Here is a 19,518-nt window from a genome sequence, read left to right as displayed (position 1 = left end):
CCTGTGAAGGATTGCATGTAATAATCCTGGACATCTCTGGAATTATTTAAAGTGAACGTGATGTGTTTGGTGCAAACCTCTATGCGTGCACATACCCACTCACCCAACCTCCACAGTCCACAATCAGCCCCCACTTCAGCTTCCAAAATATTTAAATTTTCCTAACATCTGTGAGGGTCTGAAAAAGTAAGCACAAACTTTACCACTCTGGTTTTTAAGTGATCCCCAGTCTTTTTTTATTGACATGCCTCTGAAAATTTTCAGCTACTAAATCAACTTTTCTTTTTCACATTGAGACTTGAAGATATGTAGGACTGTCATAATTTGTGGGTTTTGTTAGTAACCCAGGATATTAAGTTTTTAAATAATTTATTTTCATCTTAGTTCTACAACATCTGGTAATTTCAAATGGACAGTAAAGAAAGAAATAAAATTAATATATAGAAAAGGATAATCCTTTTTTAAATGTAGCTGAGTTATGTGTTATTCTTTTATGCATTTTGTTTGCTGCGTACAGCTTTGGATGTGGCTTTTGGGAGGAGAGCTAGAGGCATACTCAGTTTTTAGGTGCTGAAACTTGATGAGGTTCTCTTTTATCAGCAGGGGTCACTATAAGCATGGGACTCAAATGGGAATTGCCTTAGAAGATTTTCTGGGCGCGGGGAATCACTAAAATTAGCTTTACTAAGTGTTCTAATCTCTTCTCAGCTCCTCAGCCACATTTACATAGAAATTGCACTGAATAAAGTATATAATATTTTGTTTTGTTTCAAATTAATGCTTAATTGTAAGGTTGTTTTAGGGTCCTTGTATCACTTTGGGCGGGGGTGTGGGGAATAAAGCTGTGTTACATTCTTTCCTGCTTTCTTCCATACCCTAGATTTGGATCTTTGAAAAAGAATGGGTAAAATTTGTATTTGTCAATGAGGAGAGTCTTAGAAATGTCTGTCATGTTAGCTGTATTTTAAGTTACTAAATAGTTCTTTCTGTTTTGTTCTAAGATGACTTCTTAGTACTCCATCTCTCTGACCTCATTCGGATGGCGTTCATGGCTGCGACTGATCACAGCAACCAGTTACGAATGGCGGGTCTTCAAGCTCTTGAAGACATTATCAAGAAATTTGCATCAGTTCCTGAGCCAGAGTTCCCAGGCCATGTGATACTGGAGCAGTATCAGGCTAATGTGAGACTTCTTTTATACATTCAGAAAGTTGTATATTTATGCCAATATGCCAGCATGAGCTTTGAGAGGATTTTGTGACTTCAGAAGACCTGTGAAAAGATTTTTGTGTGTGAAAATGTACTGATGAGACACCTCTATTTACCTCTTCAAAATGATGTTGTGGGTTTTTTTCTCTTTTGCTATTTATTGTAACTTAGTAGTTGACAAAAGTAAAAAAAAAAATCAGTAGCTATTGGTTCTGGAAAGCCAAATACAAGTTACATTTTAATTTTTGGCAAGAGTGTAATTTCCTTTGTAAATTAGAAATTGGAAAATGCCGATCCAGTTTCAGATTGAATCTAATAAATCTGTTTTCTTGAGAATTAATGACAATACTTATGTTTAAATGAAAGCTACCAAAGTATAAGAATGGGATGTGGGCAGTTGAAGACTTACTTTGGTATTTTTTTGCACACAGCTTAACTCTACTATAGTCTTCACTTTGTCTTCAGGATCTTTGCAGATACTTTTTAAAGGCAGGCTTTCATCCTTTTAACTTCCTGCCTTTGTCTTCTTCCTTCTGTAGTGCTGTAACCATTGTTCCTGTCTCTTTGTCTTGGTTCCCTTTGTGTCAGAAAAATGCTGTCTTGTAATTAAAAGGCTTTATTGTCAGTATTTATCATTTTGGGAACTTGATGCAAATCCAACCACAATGTGATTTCACATTATTATTCCTTTAGAAATCAAAAAGTCATTGGCTTCTTGAGCTTTAGCATGAACTGCACTTGTAATACTTCCATGTTTAAAAGGCTATTCATTAACAAAAGGGTGGTAACACCACATAGTTGACAAAGGTAGGTGAGGTTCAAAAAGGCAATGAGCAAGAAGGAAACTTTGTTTAGAACTTTGTTGTTGTTGCTTAAAGCATGCTATAGCAAAGTTCTAGACAGCAAGGGTACATTTGGGGCATAACTATAATGCCAGAATTGGTGATGTTATCTTGCTTGTTCTGTACATGTGCTCAAGACTTAAACAAAGTGAGATGAAGATTGCTCTGTCACTGTTGTTTTATTTGGGTTTTTTCATTTTTCTTTCTGTCAACAGGTTGGAGCTGCTCTGAGGCCAGCTTTTTCCCAAGATACACCGTCTGATATAACTGCAAAGGCCTGCCAGGTACTGAGAAAAATGTTCAGATAGTATAAGCCAAAGTAATTTTCCTTTTCTTTGGAAGAAGGATGTAGAAGAGAAGTAGTAGCAAATGGTTGGAAGAGTTTGTAAACTTAAACCCTGATGGTTTTGCACCATCTTTTAAGTCTCCTGATAATACATTTTGCTCCTCAGAAGTCTTTTAGGGGAGTTACATCAGAAAATATTTAGTCTTTCTGAAACTCATTATGTCTTTGTCATCGTTTAACCCTAGCTGGCACCTAAGACATTCCCCAGTGGGATGGGGAAGACAATCAGAGGAGTGAAAGTGAGAAAACTTGCGGGTTGAGATAAAGACAATTTAATACTCAAAACAAAAGCTGCACACACAAGCAAAGCAAGACAAGGAATTCATTCCCCACTTCCCACGGGCAGGCAGGTGTCCAGCCATCCCCAGGAAAGCAGGGCTCCATCACGCGTAATGGTGACTTGGGGACCCAAATGCCATAACCCCGAATGTCTCCCCTTCTTCCCCTAACTTTATATGGTGATGATGACATTATATATCCCAGTGTTTATTTTAGATATGTTCATCATTCCAGATCATGAGAGGTGCTTCCCTAAAGGCTTTCATGGAGCTGGTTCTCTAAAAACAAAATAAATACATTAGAGAGGGGACAAAAATGCCATGAAAATAGATTTTTTGTAAGACCTGAACCCCTTGAGTTCTGTGGGTTGGTTTTTCTTTTTTTTTTTTGCTTCTATTCCTCATCCTTATAGAATCACCACCAGAAGCAAAGCAGCTCTTCTGAAAAAATTGTCCCTTTTTCTTTTCCTAGAAAGGCAGCTGTGCCATAACTCTTCTATTGCCTGCGTTACATCTGGCCATGAATGTGTTTCAGAGGATGAGAGCCAATGTACAGCACTAGACAGGAGCAGGCAATCTGTATAATGTTTGGATTTCAAGTACCTGTCCATTTAATTCAAAAGAATGTTGGGAAGAGACCTAACTATCTGTCTCCCATATCTCATATTGCTTGTTCTAGATCTACAGTTGTTAGTTCTTGATAAGAGCCCGGATGTTTAAAGATCGATATTTCACTTATTTCTAGGTCTTTTCTTGACATTAATGATCTTGAAAGCTTCTCATTAGTATGGAGCATTCAAATATAATTTGGGAGGTGTGGTGGAAATTTTTAAAGATGTTTTAAAGATTTACTCTTACTGGTTCCTGTCCAGTATATTCTTCATGGTGAATGCAATGAATGATTTAACAAGACACTTGGGAACAGAATAAAAAAAAAATTGTTAGCGCTAATATATGGAGGATTAGAGAGCTATTTTCCCCTGAATCTATTAAGGTCCATTGCAATATACTTTGCACTTTGCAAATACAGCCTTTGTAACCACTCACCTGAGCAATTCCCTTGTCAAGGGCATGGAGAAAAGAAAAAAAAGAAAAGCTTGGATTTTATTTTTTTTAAATATCAAGCAGAAAGAGAGATGAGTTTTTCATGGTGGTTGTTTTGAGGTTTGTCTTCATACAGTTTGTTTTTTTCCCCATTTATATGATTTTTGAGGTATTCTTGCTGGCTTGGAATGATTCTAAATTTTTTTCTCTAGGTATGTAGTGCTTGGATAGGAAGCGGGGTTGTAAGCGACCTGAATGATCTCCGACGAGTTCACAACCTTCTTGTCTCTTCCCTGGATAAAGTCCAAGCGGGAAAGGGATCTTCTAGCCAGCTTTACCGAGAGAGCGCAACTACTATGGAAAAACTTGCAGTTCTGAAAGCATGGGCTGAGGTAAATCTTTAAAACTTTGAAAAGGTTTTGCAGCATAATAGCAGCATCATACCTCACTGGCAGCTCATTGAGCCTTGAAGCTCCCTCCTTACCTGTTTTAATTACACTCCTGTAATGTTTTCATCTCTGTATGTCTCTATTCCTTTTTCTGCCATGCTGTTGATCCAGAATTCCAATGAAGCTTTATTGTTCTTTGTTCTTCTGCACTTTTCAGTATTAAAGCGTACACTCATATGTTATCAGATTTTGATTCTCCTCCCATCTTGCTGCTTTTAAACATAAAAAACAAAAACCCAAACAACTTTAAAATATGCTGGAAAAAAAAATATATTTCAGTTAATTAACTAGGAATTTTCAAGGTGTTCACAACGAATTACAGGCTTAACGTAGATATCATTGGGGAATGGCTGAAATACCAGAAATCTTCAACTCTTTAAAAGAGAGAGTGGGAACTCCTTACGTTGCCCGGCTTCCTGATATGTTACTTGAATGCTATAGAGATCTATTTGTCATTACACAAATGGTATTTTTGTTTCTCTTAGTGTAGTATTTAAAGGGTTGGGGGTTGTTTTTGTGCAGTTTTCATGGAAGTTATTTTGAAATTACAAAGGGAAAGTATTAACATTTCAGATGTGCAATGCTAATCACCTCATACTGTAATTTTCAGCTTTGATGTAAAGCATCTGTTGTGTGAAGACAATTATATCTATTTTTTTCTAAAAATGCTTACTTTTACTGTATTTTGCTGATATTTCTGTGTATTCTTATAATTATATAAGTTTTTGAAAATCCTTTTGTCCTTTCGTAGCATCTATCAAAGACAATCATGTAAAAGCTTTTGTATTCAACACATTAGTTAAAGCCATTTTCATGTCTTTGATATGTAATCCACGTCTTAATGTGGGTCAAAGAAATCTTTGGAATAAGGATGCATTGATTTAATGAAATCAGTTATTAAAATCACTGTGTCTGTGCAGAGCAGCAGTAATTGACGACTTTTTGGAAAAAAGCATGTAGCTGGACTGTTTTAGGAAAGCACAGTTTATGCCCCTAAGTGCTACATACTGAAAGACAAGAAAATTTGTAAATGTAATTATAATGCAACTCTCTTCTTCCCAGTCATTTCCTGTCTAGTTGCCTGTGTGGGGAACCTGGTACTTTCAGGTATGAAAGGCTGTTGTCTTTTTGTCGTCTTAGGATCTTGCAGCATGTGTTTTTGTATCTGTTTTTCATCTAGGTGTACGTTGTTGCCATGAAAATTAAGAAAGAAGCAGAGACCAAACCAAAGCGTGTTTTAAAGAGCACAGAGGAAGATGAGGATGATTTTGGTACTGTAGATGAGTTGCCACCAGACAGCTTGATAACACTTGTACAACCTGAGCTGCCTGCACTTAGCCGTCTCTGGTTAGCTGCACTGAAAGATTATGCTCTTTTAACTTTACCAGCTGAATTTGCTACCCAGCTTCCACCAGATGGTAAGCACTGAAATTGTTTTTGTGGTGGTGTGAGTAACAGAGAGAAACCCTTAGTTTAGACCTCAAAATTATTCTGTAAATTATTTGGCAGGCATGGGGGTTTTTATATGCAAGTGATATCTTTCTGTGCATTTATAATAGGAATGTACATTTGAAGTTTATGTGCTTTTTTCCTTCACTCTGCAGTGAAGAGATCATTAAAACCACATCATTGTAGAAATTAGGAGTACTTCTACACCTCTAATACTTTGATATCAAATGCAAAAAGTTGTTTACTTTAAGAAAAACACAGCCCTCAAGATTAGAGTGGATATTGTGTTATGATATTTTATTGAGTTGTGAACGAGTGTTCTATGTGAAAAATGCACAGAGACCTGATCACATTGCCTGCCTGTCTTGCTCTCTGCTTACTTCCATTGTGACCATTGCACTTTCTGAGAGGTACTAACGTTGCTCCTTCACAATGGGCGTATGTACATGATCAAACAGACCCAGAGTAAAGAAACCAATACGTTTAGAGTATGTGACTTTTTGTCTATTATTTGCAGACAATTTCAAAATTTACCTTTGCTTTGCTAATTGAACAGGGGGAGCATTTTACACTCCAGAAACAATTGATACAGCTAGACTGCATTATCGAAACTCCTGGGCTCCCATATTACATGCAGTGGCACTTTGGCTCAACAGTACAGGATTTAATGCTTCAGAGTCAACAGAAGAGACTGCTGCAGTGGTGCCCAGTTCACAGAAACGTGCTACATCCATTATGTTAAACCAGACACCTGGAACTCCACCTACCACTAAATCTTTGCCAGAGATAAACAAAGATCGAATGCACTTAATTTTGGGTAAGGATTACAGGTTTAGAGCTCACTAGTGGCACATTATGTTATGGGAATAAGAAAAGATGCTTTGCTTGAAAAATGGCAAGTTTAAAATACATAATATGTCTGAACAGTAATGTTTCCAGATATCTGTCTCCTCCTTTCTGTATCTTTCTCCCTCCTGTGTTTGTTAGAGCTTTGATAGAATATTTGTTGGCATGGTTATGGTGATTTTTTTTTTTTATAGTCAAGTTGTATGTCTAGTTTATGTAATTAAAGTGAGTAGGAACTGTTCTGTGCTGTAATACAATTCAGATGATATAAAATATTACGCTTCAAAGACACAGAAGCTGTAAAGTTAATTAAAACGCACACCCTCATAAAAATACAGTTCAGTAGAGATATATTTGACATGTCACACAGAGTAGCTTTTGCATCAGTTTTCAAATGTGACTAGCACTCGCTGTTTCCCTTCGTTGTTATCGAACACCTTTAAGAAGTGGATGGGGTCACTTCTTCCGAGGAATGCTAACGTTTTACTGAGCTATACAGACATTTAGAACCAGGATTAAGTGCTGTATGTGTAATAAGAATACTGTGTAACTTTTGAGGCTTAACTTCACCTCAGTTATTGTTACATTTGGGAGTTCAGTAAAATAAAAAGTTTACAATTAAAGGACTCAGAAGTCTGACAACAATGTGGATTTTTGTTTGGTATTCTAAGGTGTTTGCTGTCATTGTTTATTTTTCTTTCCTGCCAAATTTTGGGGAAAACATGATGCAGAAGAGAAAGCAAATACAATTCTGTTTCTACTACATAAACTCTGTTTTCTTTTAAAGGAAGTAGACTTGAGAGAAGCATGTATCTTTCTAAAGCTGTTGAGAACCTGCTATACTTATAAATTTAAAAAAGAAAACTTTACTTTATGATGATGCAAACATTCTTTTTAATAATGTCTCTTTCCAGGTGTTAGTATACAGTTTCTGTGTTCACCACGACCTGAAGAGCCTGTTGAGCATGTCACATCTTGCTTACAAGCACTTCATACTCTATTGGATTCTCCTTGTGCCAGGATCCATATTGCAGAGGATCAGGTGTGGTATGAGCATGTTGTAACAATCAGCTTTTTCTAGATCTTGGTCTTTCATCTGTGACGATTACAAAAGCTGTAATTATTTTTGTATGAGAAAAGTATTTGCTCATCATAAGCAAGTGACATAACAATTAGTAATTGTTAAGTCCTAATTAATTTTTTTAATATGTATTTTGTTTTACTGTAGCTTCTTGGTGTTGAACTCTTGAGTGTGCTTCACCGGCTCCTCCTGACCTGGGATCCTCCTTCAGTCCAGCTACTGGTTACAGGAGTTGTCCAGCAGATAGTAAGAGCAGCTCAAGATTATTTGCAGGAAAAAAGGAACACCCTAAGTAAGATTTTGAAAGCATGGCTTGCTTTGCAGAGTAAATAAGCAACAGGTTTTGGTATTGGGAAAGGAACTCAAATACATTGGAGTATTGATGTATGTTACAACGAGGAGGAAAATGCTGTGTATATGTTCCACATATACTTCTCATGTATTCATATTTTTACATGCTGATTTCTTAACTTTTGTAAGATAGTTTTGGTTCCTCTGATCGTTCTAGCGGTTAGTCTTTTCATGTCATGGTGTTCATTCATTTTTCTTGATTGTGAGTGATGAAAATTGTATCCAGCACACCACTTACGGTGTAACTGATACCTTGCTCAGTTACATTAATGTTTCTCCATTCACTGCCTTCTTAGCATTTCATTTACCTTTGTCTTGAGGGTTAGTGGTTCAGTCCCTAATATAGGGCCTTGTGGTGCATCTCTGGCACAACTGGCATTCATGAGTGAACTGCTGCTGAAACCAGTGTGAAAAGTTGTCTGCCCAGGAGATCTTGCCAGGAAGTGGAGCTGACATGCATCTGGATTCTTATTCCACTGACATTCAGGGTGTGTCAGCATCCTAGGAGCTCTGGGAACAGGGTGTGCAAACAGGAGCAAACTAGTTGGCATGGAAACCCATGCTCATGCAACCCAGAAGTGCTGCTTGAGACTGTGCAAGACTGCTAGAGTCAGCATAATGATGTCAGTGACATACAGCAAGACACAGTCTGCTGACTCTGGCACATCAGAGATCTAATGACCTGGCTTGAAATTCAGATGGAGATCATGGTGTCACTATCCTCCAGGTGCTTGTCTGTGCAGCCAGGGCTGGAGGTGACATTGGTCTCACCTGTTAGATGTGAAGGAAATGCATGTGAAGGGGAGCAGAAAGGCAAATGGAAGAATGTGTTCTTCATAGAGATCCTGCAGGTGCAGGAACCCAAACTCCATGTGTCACAGAATGAAGGACAGCCATCGGTTATGCTGGAATATGGCCCTGGAGGATGAGATTTGCATGAAGGTAGAGGCTGCAGACTTGTGACTTCCAGCAACAAAAGGCTTTATCTCCAGATAGGCGGATGGAGAATGCTGTAGAGATCTGGCAAGACCAGAAGAGGAGCAAGCTGTCAGAGTGGTATCTGGGACAGCTGTCACTCTTACTGGTATCAGGTCTGACCTGTCAAAGAGGAAGTGAGGGGTGATACCAGTCAGAAACTCTGGTTTGCCACAGACTGCCTGATTAGGACAGGAGGTGAGAGAAGCTATATTAAACAAATTGGTAGAAGCTTTCCAGTCACAAGCTGATATAAAAGACTTTTACCTTCCAGACATGCTGGAAAGGCAGCTCTGTGGGATGCTAGCAATCTGAAGAGGATGAAGCCCGGGTTTTTTTCACTCTGGAGATGGACAGTCCAGAGGTACTCAGTGGATCTGGTCCTTGCTAATGCAGAAGAAATGGTTATGAACCTTAATGGCAGCTGTGGCTGTAGCAGCCATGAGATGGAGTTCATGATCCTGAGGGAAATGAAGAAAGAGAGAATAGCAGAGCAGAAGCTTTGGCCTGACTTGGCAGACTTGGACTTATGCAGGGAGCTTGCAGACAAAATCTTGTGGTAACCTTTCCAGAAGGGCAAAGGAAAGGGAGATTGTTCATCTTCATTGACAAAAAGAAGCTCATCCAAAAGTGCTGGATGCCAAACAGGCATGGCAGGAGGCTGACTCAGCTGAACCAGAACCTCTGACTGAGCTCAAATGTGACAAAGTAGTGTATGGATGGTAGAAGCAGGTGCTGCAGTGGTGGTCTGGAAAAGCTTTTGAACAAATGGCAAAAAGTAGGTGGAATGTCTAACTTTTAATAAATAAAGATGTAATGCAAATTTTGGGATACTATGTGCCTATAAGGCCACTGCGTTTATTAAAAGACTTTTGTACTAAATTCCCTTAGAAACCACTTCTGAGTACAGGAAGTAGAATTGTGATTTGAAATAGTGAGCACACACTTACCAAGGACAAATAATGCCTAATCACCCTTTGTGGTGAAATAACTGGCTTTGGATGAAGGGGGAGCGGTGGATATTGTTTATCTGGATGCTTCTCACCCCGTACCCTATAGTATCATAGCCAAACTGAGAAATGTGGACTGAGAAGTAGGAGAATACTGGCTAGCCCGCCGTGCTTGAATGGAGTTTGCTGGTTCAAGTGCAACTGGCAGCTCTTTGCCACTGGTGTTCCTTAGAGTTCAGTATTGGGTCTGCTGGTGCTAAACATTTACAACCTGGATAGGGCAGAATGCACCCTCAGCAAATTTGTGGATGATACCGACTTGTGCAAGTGGCGGGTACACTGGTGGGCAGAGCTGCAGGACTGAAGACCTGCTGAATTTCAACACAGACTAATGCAAAATCCTACATTCAGGATGGAAGAACTCTGTGCATTGTCCTTTCAGCTTGAGCTTGTGAAGATGCATCTGGAGCAGCATCTCTTTTTCTTCACCTCCCCCTCCCCCTCAATAAGAGACATGTTGACAAACGGAAGGAAGTCCAGTGGAGGTCCACTAAGCTGCTTAGGGAAGTGAAATATGTGTCATGTGAAGAGACTCTGAGAGACCTGAACCTGTTTAGTCTGTAGAAGAGAGGTTTGGTACAGGATAGAATAGCAATCACCCTTCTTAAAGGGTGTCCTGGTTCTGGTCAGGCCAGAGTTAATATCCCCAAGCATCCAGCACATGGAGCTGAGTTAGCCCAGGCTGTTTTCCACACCACCTTACATCACTCCCAGACTGTTTCAACCAGGGCAAGGGGGCCTGAGATGCAAGGAGGCAGAGATGACCAATCCAGAGTTTTCTGAAAGGCATGTGGTGGAAAAGAGGTATAATGGACACAAGTTACAGCACTGGAAATCTATATGGGAACCAAGGAAAAAAATTGATGGTGTCGGAGTGGTGAAGCAGTAAAACAGGTACCACCCAGGGATGATGTGGCATCTCCGTGCTTGGAGATACTCAAAACTGGACCAGACCAAAGCAACCTGCTCTAGCTTTCAAGTTGGCCTTGTTTTGAATGAGAGGTTGGACTCGGATGATTTATGGAGATCCTTTTCAACTTGAATTTATTTCTGAAATTCTCTGATGAGTTGATATACCTAAACCTTGTCCCTTTACTTGACCTTTGTTGAGCTTTAGTAAAATTATTTTTTCTTCTTTTATCCCCACTTCTTTTGGCATGACATTTCAGCTTCCTATGTTTTTCCCAGGATTTTCATCATTGTATTCTGTTAGTTTATTTCTACTGTATGTAAGAATGTCCTTGATAAGGGCATTAATATCAGTCTGAAAGCTACTTTTTGACAGACTTCTAGTAACATCTTACAGAGCATTTCCCTGTTCAATCATCCCTTTATCATTTAAAGATCTCACATTGGATATACCATTTCCATCTTTGCCAGGTTAAATGAGTTTGCAAGTGGCAATCTGGCAAATAGTTCATTGATACCTGGTTAGGTTAGGATTGCCATGTCTCTTTTGACCTGAAAGGTAAACCCAAAGGAAAGAAAAGTAAAACCCAAAGAAGATTTCCTTACTAAGGAAAGGTACGATTTTGTCTGGTACACTATGCTGTTGAGAAAAAAACCCAACTGTTAGCTTTTAACTGTTTTCCACATAAAAACAGGGAGAGGATTTTGCTGGAACTTGAGGAATGAGCACAGTTGAAAATGCAAGCTCTGTTCCTTCACATGAGCTAATGGAATTGTTTACTGTAGGCCCAGTAAGTTGCATTTTTCAAATCGGTGGATGTGATAACACTAGTGATCATTTAAATTCACAGGAGCTCCGTAGCGGCCAGCTTTGACTGACTGAATCTCTGTCACTGTTTAGTGGGAGAAGGAAAGACTGCAGCTGGCCAAGCTGCCATTCAGAAGAGACTTTTTGAACTGAATGCACTGAAATCGCGAACTCAGAATCCTACAATGCTTTTCTGTTCTCTTAATTCATAATCAGTTTAGGCTGAAATAAGATTTTGGCAGGGTGGAACATTTAATTAACAACCATTAAATCAAAAAAACACTGTCATGCCTATTTATTTGGTAGTCATTGCTGTTAATTTTACAATCTATTTTAAAAGAAGAAAAATAATTACTGCAATTCTATATTGTATAAGTACTCCTACCTTTTTTTTCTAGTTCTGTATTGATTTTTAATATCTATTGTTGCATTTGCTATACTTTAAAGCATTTAAAACCCCTCTAAGTCATTCTGACTAAAATGTTTCCTTTGACATGTGCCATTTTTGTCCTATCTTACTGTGAAGTAACTTTATCTTCTTGATTTGTAACTATTTTCTTTAAAGAGTGTTTCCTGTAATATTTGGTATGGGATTTTTCTTACCTGTCTTCTCAGACGTTTCTTCCCTTTTTTCAGATGAAGATGATATTGAGGAAAAGGAAAATCCTCTTGCTTTAGGAGAGGGAGGTGAGAGCGGTGGTCTTGTCCCTGGAAAATCTCTAGTCTTTGCAGCCATGGAATTGCTCATGTTTATCCTAGTACGGCACATGCCCCATCTGAGTTCAAAAGTGTCAGATTCTCCGAGCCACGTTGCTGCCAAATCCCACCTCTCTGAGGAAAGTGCTCGTCTTGTGGCTGCCACTGTTACTATCCTGTCTGACCTGCCTTCTCTGTGCTCTCCGTCAGGTAAGGTAACAAAATACTGAACCTGAATGATTCTGTGATTCTGTGTATGAGTAGTCACTGTAGGGGAAGTGTGGAAGGATATGATGCTTTGAGCAAGCTGCAAATATATTTTTATGGGATACTTTAGGGGTCGTCTTTTGAAAACTATGTTTAGGTTCTAAAATAAATTAAGAATTTGGGCTTTTCAAGTGAGCAACATGAAGTAGATTGATTTTTAAATTGCTGAGGAAATGAGCTCTGATTTATTGTTGTTTTTTCCCTTGCTTTTTTCATGATTTTTGAAACCTTGTGGCCAATTTTAATCATATTGTAAAAGAACATAGACATCTCAGAGATAATTAAATTCCTGAGAAGTTCATGAAAAGCAGCAGCTGGATGAAAAAGAGAATCCTACTGAGGGAAAAACAGCACAATTCAGCTGTGGTACACTTGGCTTTGCAGCCGTTGGCTGTCAGTCATCCCAAATGTGACTCTAAACTAAATGGAGCTTTCTTCTGCCCAGGGAGACTGTCACAAAGGATATATGTAAACTAGGGTAATTGCACTGCATGGAGTTCAGGGGTAAAGGACACAGTTGCATGGGAAGCTGTGCTCTTTGAGTTTTGAGTTTTAGAGAACAAATTGCTTCAGAGTTGTCTTGTGGATCCCTGGGAAGTTTCACACACTGATGTAGATATGGCATTTCAGAGGTTGGTTCTTTTAATGAGATGCATAGTAAATAACATATTTGGACAAAGTCCTGCCCAGAACACAACATGGGCTGTCTTCAAACAATTTGTGTCTTAAAGTCTACAATTTTTAAAGAAATATGAGCTGATCTGGAGTCCTGCACCGGTCTGATTCTTGGTTGTTCTTCCTTTCTATCTTTTTTTTTTTTCAACTTATTTTTTTAGAGAGATTGGGGGGTGGCAATGCGTGGGGAGGATGGGCAAAAAGAGTAACAGTACTACTTCTGTGTTGGCTGCAGTGAAGGCATGACTCCCAGCATTTGGCAAGTGGCCAGAGAAAGTAGCTCAGAAACTCTTGTTAGTTGAGAGACACTGCTAGAGCTTTTTCTACAAGCAATGCAGTAGGAGGAGCATCGTCTTGTCTCCTTTGGCTACAGGTTTTGCCCAGCATGTGAGACACCCAGATAACTTCTTCACTTCTGGGGCTTGTACTGCACAACAGCATCCTTGGAAAGTGCCATAACTTGGTTTGACCTGTTTCCAGACCTCTTATTGTTGTTTACTTTATAGGACCCTAGCAATATGCTGATCCTGTTTTAAGATATTTAACAACCTGGATGTGTTCAGTATCATGCCACAGATCCATATTATGGTATCTTACATACCATGATGTGATACATACTGTGATATGATAGATACCGTGTATCACGTGCCATGTAGGGCAAAACTTTAATAGATGAATCATTGTTCCTGAATTCACAGCAACTTTTTAAATGTTGGCTTGTATGTCTTGTGTTATGATGTGCTTCACTAGTACCAATGACTTCATTTGATGATAAAATACTGAATAACACACATCACCTGTTATCTGAATTGCTTATCTTGGTATCTCCTATGTGTATATATCCATATTGGGAAAGCTAAAGAGGTTATCTACCACTTACTGGAATTAACCTCAGAAAATCTGGTTTGTCTTTTTTTTTTTTTTCCTTCACTAGGATGTATGACAATCTTACCCACTATCTTGTTTCTGATTACAAGAGTCTTGAAAGAAACAGCAGTAAAATCGGCAGATAATCAGGTCCCACCTCCAGTCAGTTCAGCCCTTCAAGCAATAAAAACCATAGTTACTCTTCCAACAGTCAAGACTGATGAAACGCAGAAACAATGGACTGGTCTTATCCGTAGCACTCTGGCATCCATTTTGGAATACTCTCAACCTGGTAAGTGGTTTCCCAGTGCAAGAGAACTGGGTTTTGTTGTAATGGAAAGGCAAATATTGCATCTGCCTATAATTTAATAGGCTTCATGTCAGAGAGTTGGGGATTAAAAGCTGTGATGAATTGCTTGTAAAATTGAAATAGGAGGAAGACCTGAGCGCACATAGCATCATAGTCAGAGTTACTTAATAAGTTGTGTTAAAGACAAGCACAGCATTGGCTTTAAACAGTTATATCTCAGGAGTTCCCATCTCAGATTTTCCTTGTAGGTCTGTTTTCTTTGACATATTGATCATAACTTCCTGTTAGAAATTTTGCCTTTTGTAACTCACCTTGCAGCCCACCTCCTCTTAGGTCCTTTCCGTAGGGTATTTTTCTGTACTAGTCCAGACTTTCCTCTTCCATTTTGAATCCTATTGTGATGTGATTATTTCATTCTTTAGTTTTTCATCAGGCTGAACTTACCAGTCTTCATAGTTCCAGCCAGTGACTTGTTTCTGGAACTTGGAAATCTACCTTCTGATATCCAGCTGGTCTTTCTGACATCTGCAGGATGTCTCACTAGTAAAACCTAAAGGAGTTCCGATCTGAATTTACTTCGCTTCCTGGCCTATGCCTCAATTTCTGTGCCTGTTTGCAAGGCCAGAGCAAGCTACCATTTTCACTCCTCTTTTCCCCTTCCTACAGAATACCTGCTGGCTTAAAGGAAAGGAGATTTTAGATGCCAAAGCAGTGTTTGTAGAAGTGATCTCTTTAATGAAACTGTAATTATTCAGTACTGTACAAGGACTCAACACCTTGAATTAAACCACAAAAAAAAGGGGGGGGGCGGAAATCAGTTTTAAGTTTTTTCTGACAGGATTCATATAGTCTTAATTGCAGTGAGTGTTAAAGTGAGTGAGGGGGAAAACACCAGGGGATGATTGCAGCACCACCTTTCAGCGGTGATAAAAAAATGCTGCCCCTGCCAATAAACATTGTTACCCACCAGCAGGATGTCTGCTGTGTCTCTTTAGAGAGCTGCAGGCTACTTCTCTTGGTTCACATTCATACTTTTCCTTGCCCTTCAAAAAGCAGAAAAGATGTACAGTCTCAGCTGCATAGTTAGCAAAAGAGAGACACAAAGATTTTTCATTTGCATAATGGTAGTTCAGCCAAAAAACATCCCATTACATCCCCAAGGAGCCATTTAGAGACTGAAGAGAGGCTTGAATGGAGTTACTCATGTGAGAGATAGGGAGTGAGTAGGTAATTGCAAACGATCTTGAAAATGTCTGAAGGGGAAGGATCAGTAGGTTTGTGTTAACCAAGTCAAACTTCTAATTTGATTTGTCACATCAGCTCTTGTCTTCCAGCCTTTTGATACTGTAAAGATTTTCCAGTCCTCCTTTCCAGAAACATTCCTAGCTTTAGGCTTTTTTGCAGACTTCAGAAATCTTTCCTCAGTTCCATGCAAGAGTGTGTGTTTTTATTTCCCTTTCCATCTTCTGTGTAGTGGGATGCGTTACACACACAAGAATCCAAGCAAGGTCTGCTGTGTACTATTTCAAATACGACAATTCAAGAAGATTTCAACAAATTTTTCAAAAGTCACTTAAAATGCTTGGAGTAGTTTTTTGAAGTTTTACATCATGCCAAAGTCAATCAAATGACTAGCTGACATCTGTAAAGGGCAGGCATGCTGGTTTTGCTGACTATGTATCTGCTGGTTTTTTGTGCCTCTCAAGGATGAGCAGAACCAGTCTGGCAAAAAAAAACCCAAACAGCAGAAGAGTACTTTATATATCATAGAATCATGGAATGGTTTGGGTTGGAAGGGACCTTAAAGTTCTAGTTCCAATGCCCTGCCTAGTCTAGTGCAGGGACACCCTCCACTAGACCAGGTTGCCCTGATGGCCTTCAATACTGCCAGGGATGGGACATCCACAGCTTTTCTGGGCAACCTGTTCCAGTGCCTCAACAGCCTCTAAGAGAAGAATTTCTTCCCAACAGCCCATCTAAATGTACTGTCTTTCAGCTTACGGCTATTATTCCTTGTCCAAAGGACATGCTCCTGTAAACAGTCCCTCTGTGGCTTTCCTGTAGGCCCCTTCAGGTATTGAAAGGCCGCTATAAGGTCTCCCTGGAGCCTTCCCTTCTCCAGGCTGAATAAGCCCAGCTCTATCAGCTTTTCTTCACAGGAAACGTGCTCCAGCCCTCTGATCATTTTGTGGCCTTCCTCTGGACCTTCTCCAACAGGTCAATGTCCTTCTTATGTTGGGGACCCTGGAGCTGAATGGGTTCTCATGGTAGTGGAGCAGAAGGGGAGAATCCCCTCCTTCAGACTTCTGGTTATGTTTCTTTTGATGCAGCCTGGAACATGGTTGGCTTTCTGGCAATGTAAATTCATGACTGAGATTCATGAAGACAGAGCTTGTATAAGGAAGAAGGAAGGATGATAATGGCAAATCCAGATCATACAGAAAGCAGTAAAGGTTAAAGTACAACTGTTATTGTTGACAGGTAGCTGTCAGCTCAGCTAGTCTGTTATGTGAAGCCTCAGTTCAGTGAAAGTTGTTGCCATGATGGGTATCAGTTCCTTATGCTGCTGCATCAGCTGAAGAGAATAATTAAAAAAAAGGAAAGCGAAGTATGTTTTTAATGGGGAAAGGATCTAAATCCACATTTTTTCCCCCTGTTTACAAGTTGAAAACAAAAAATATGACTTGATCAGAGAAAGTGTGGGCGATGGTTTTTTTCCTTGATACTCAAGTTTGAGAAAGTTTGATGTAGTGTATTGAAACAACTAGTAGAATAGGGTTGCTCAGCTTTTCATGAGTCACAGTCAATAATGATAAAGTGATTCTGTAATAAGTAGATGGATATATGTATGCATTTGCAAATAATTTCAAGTAGTTACTTCCTGTTGATGAGTTTATCTGTGTTCACTGGCTTTTACTAAATAAGTTCTAAACCCTCTCTGGAGTATGCTAACAGCATGCTTGTCTTTGTTTTTCAGAAGCCTCTAAGCCTATTCTTGATGAAGTGAGCATACTTACAGCTATTGCTCTCTTCCTTTGGTCAGCAAGCAATGAAATCATCGGAGTGCAGTCTTTACAAAATGGATGTATGAACAGATTTAAAAGCGCACTAAATTCTTGTGATCCCTGGGTAAGATCATGGTATAGGAATGTGAATGATATGTAAGTGAGAAAAACTAATGGGGATACACTGACCGTATTTCCTGAATGCCTTTACTTCACAGGCAAGTTCTGTGTGTCAAAATAACCAGAATTTTCAGTGGTACGTTACAGAAACTCTTTAGTGAGGATAGCAACCCAATCTCTAAGTGCTTCTAGATAATGTCTGTGTCTGGCCTTGTGCCAGCTTCTTGACTTGCAGCTTATTATTTCACATATTTTTGATATGTGAAATTTTTGCAAATGAAAAGGTTGGTTACCAGAGAGCAGTGACATTTCTACATTAATGCTGATTGTTTATAGTGGAAATTAAATGGCTTTTTCTTTAGACAAAATTACAGCCCACGCTTCTAATGAATTTTGTATTTATTTGTTTGTGCAAAACCTGTGCTTATTTTACATGTTCATACAAAATACGCAGCTTGAGTACAAAAAAGTAACTTTTTAGGCACCATAAGAACATGTACAAATTGTGAATCATCTGTTTCCTGATTTCACTTTGGCCCTTGGGTTTGTCTGTATGAATTATCTTCTAAATTATTTTATCACTAATGAGAGAAACTAAACAGTTGTAGACTGACATTGTTCAAGCAGGCTATTGTGTTGCATAGTTAAACTTAGCTGTTCCAGCCATCTATGCATCACTTGGAGTACGTATGGATATCTGCAAATGGGAGCTAAAGAGAAAGAAATCTGCAGTGTTTCCACAAGCAGGCCCTGCAGAGATTCCTAAGGAAAAAAACAGGCAAAAAAGCATTGATATGTCTAGAGTCACAGTGAGGCATTTAAGATCCTATTTAGACTGAAAACTCTCCTCTGCAGGGGGGCTGGTGTTTTCCAGCATGGGCATAAAAATCAGCTGGTTCTGAAGCCTGACTTTGGGTGGAAAGCTACTTAAAGTTTTAGTGTGCAAATGGAAATGTCAGTTGTATGAAGCAGAGACTTTTATGTTATGCTCTCTTTCAGCTCTGTATAAACACTTGAACAGTGAGAGAAGTAAATCTGCCCTGCTGGAAAGCTGTCAGTGAGCTGGAACTTATCACTATTTTTGTAATTCATGGAGACTGCTCTGACAGCATCCAGATTGTGTCCACTCTCCTCCCTGATGTGTGGAACATATACTCTGTAATACTTGTTGTGTGTTTGCTTTAGGTTTTTTAAATATAAACCGCCCATTGTTTGGTTTAGTAACTAGGCACCTGCTTGTAATAAAAATATTGGTAGGACCAAATGCTCTTCTAAAGAAATACTGTGACCTCTTAAGAAATACAGTATTTTTGAAGCTATTACCACCTGCAAAAGTCTGAAAGGTTAGATACAATCTATAATAATAACCAGAATGCTGAGGAGCTCAATTTCATTTGCCTCAATGAGAGAACTCAGTTGAGAGACCCTTTTCTCCCAGTGCAAATGGGTCAGTTTTACATGAGAGTGTGCCTTATGTGCTTTGAAGCAGCACTGATTTTACCTCCCAGGAGTTTTTGGAGACTTCTGTGAATGGAGAACAGTCAAAAGTTTTATACAGATGGAATAAAAGGAGCTTGGATGAAATTCTGCTGCCAGATGCAATTGTAAAAGTCTTATTTGAATTATGTATGCATGTCAGAAAAGAGACTTTTATGCCTTATTTCGAAGGCTAATCATCTTAACAGCTAATAAGGAGTAAAGGTTAAAGAATGTAGACAGAAAGGGAAGGGAATTATTTGGAGTGGTCTGGAGAGATAGAGGAATAATTTGTTGAAACAGGTCAAAGATGATGCTGAGTAAGCCATTAGGTGAAAAAGTTCTGCAGAGTTCTGTTAGAAAGCATACAAATGGTGTTAGAAGGCATATTATTACTTCAGGCTTTTAAAAAAATGGAGCTGTATAGAAAATGTGCAGCCGTGTACTAGTGAACTGACATTTACCTGAGGTTGGCGACGTCACCATTGAGAGTTTCTGGGTACGG

General features: G+C 39.1%; 1 protein-coding gene across 1 annotated transcript in view; it reads left to right on the top strand.

The window, feature by feature from the left end:
- The window catches only part of HEATR5B (HEAT repeat containing 5B), a gene marked incomplete at its 5' end in the record, with an annotated part of 54,458 nt that overhangs the window by 31,205 nt on the left and 3,735 nt on the right, over positions 1-19,518 (top strand). Inside the window, 10 exons of the mRNA XM_084261973.1 lie at positions 1,002-1,183; positions 2,267-2,335; positions 3,932-4,111; positions 5,349-5,586; positions 6,174-6,434; positions 7,378-7,505; positions 7,692-7,836; positions 12,234-12,503; positions 14,170-14,394; positions 17,390-17,541. Coding sequence (XP_084118099.1) covers positions 1,002-1,183; positions 2,267-2,335; positions 3,932-4,111; positions 5,349-5,586; positions 6,174-6,434; positions 7,378-7,505; positions 7,692-7,836; positions 12,234-12,503; positions 14,170-14,394; positions 17,390-17,541 — 1,850 coding nt within the window. The remainder of the gene's footprint in view (positions 1-1,001; positions 1,184-2,266; positions 2,336-3,931; positions 4,112-5,348; positions 5,587-6,173; positions 6,435-7,377; positions 7,506-7,691; positions 7,837-12,233; positions 12,504-14,169; positions 14,395-17,389; positions 17,542-19,518) is intronic.

This window comes from Gallinula chloropus (assembly GCF_964237585.1).
Source record: "Gallinula chloropus genome assembly, chromosome: 3".
Classification (NCBI taxonomy): domain Eukaryota; kingdom Metazoa; phylum Chordata; class Aves; order Gruiformes; family Rallidae; genus Gallinula; species Gallinula chloropus.
This window is presented reverse-complemented; position numbering and strand designations above follow the sequence as displayed.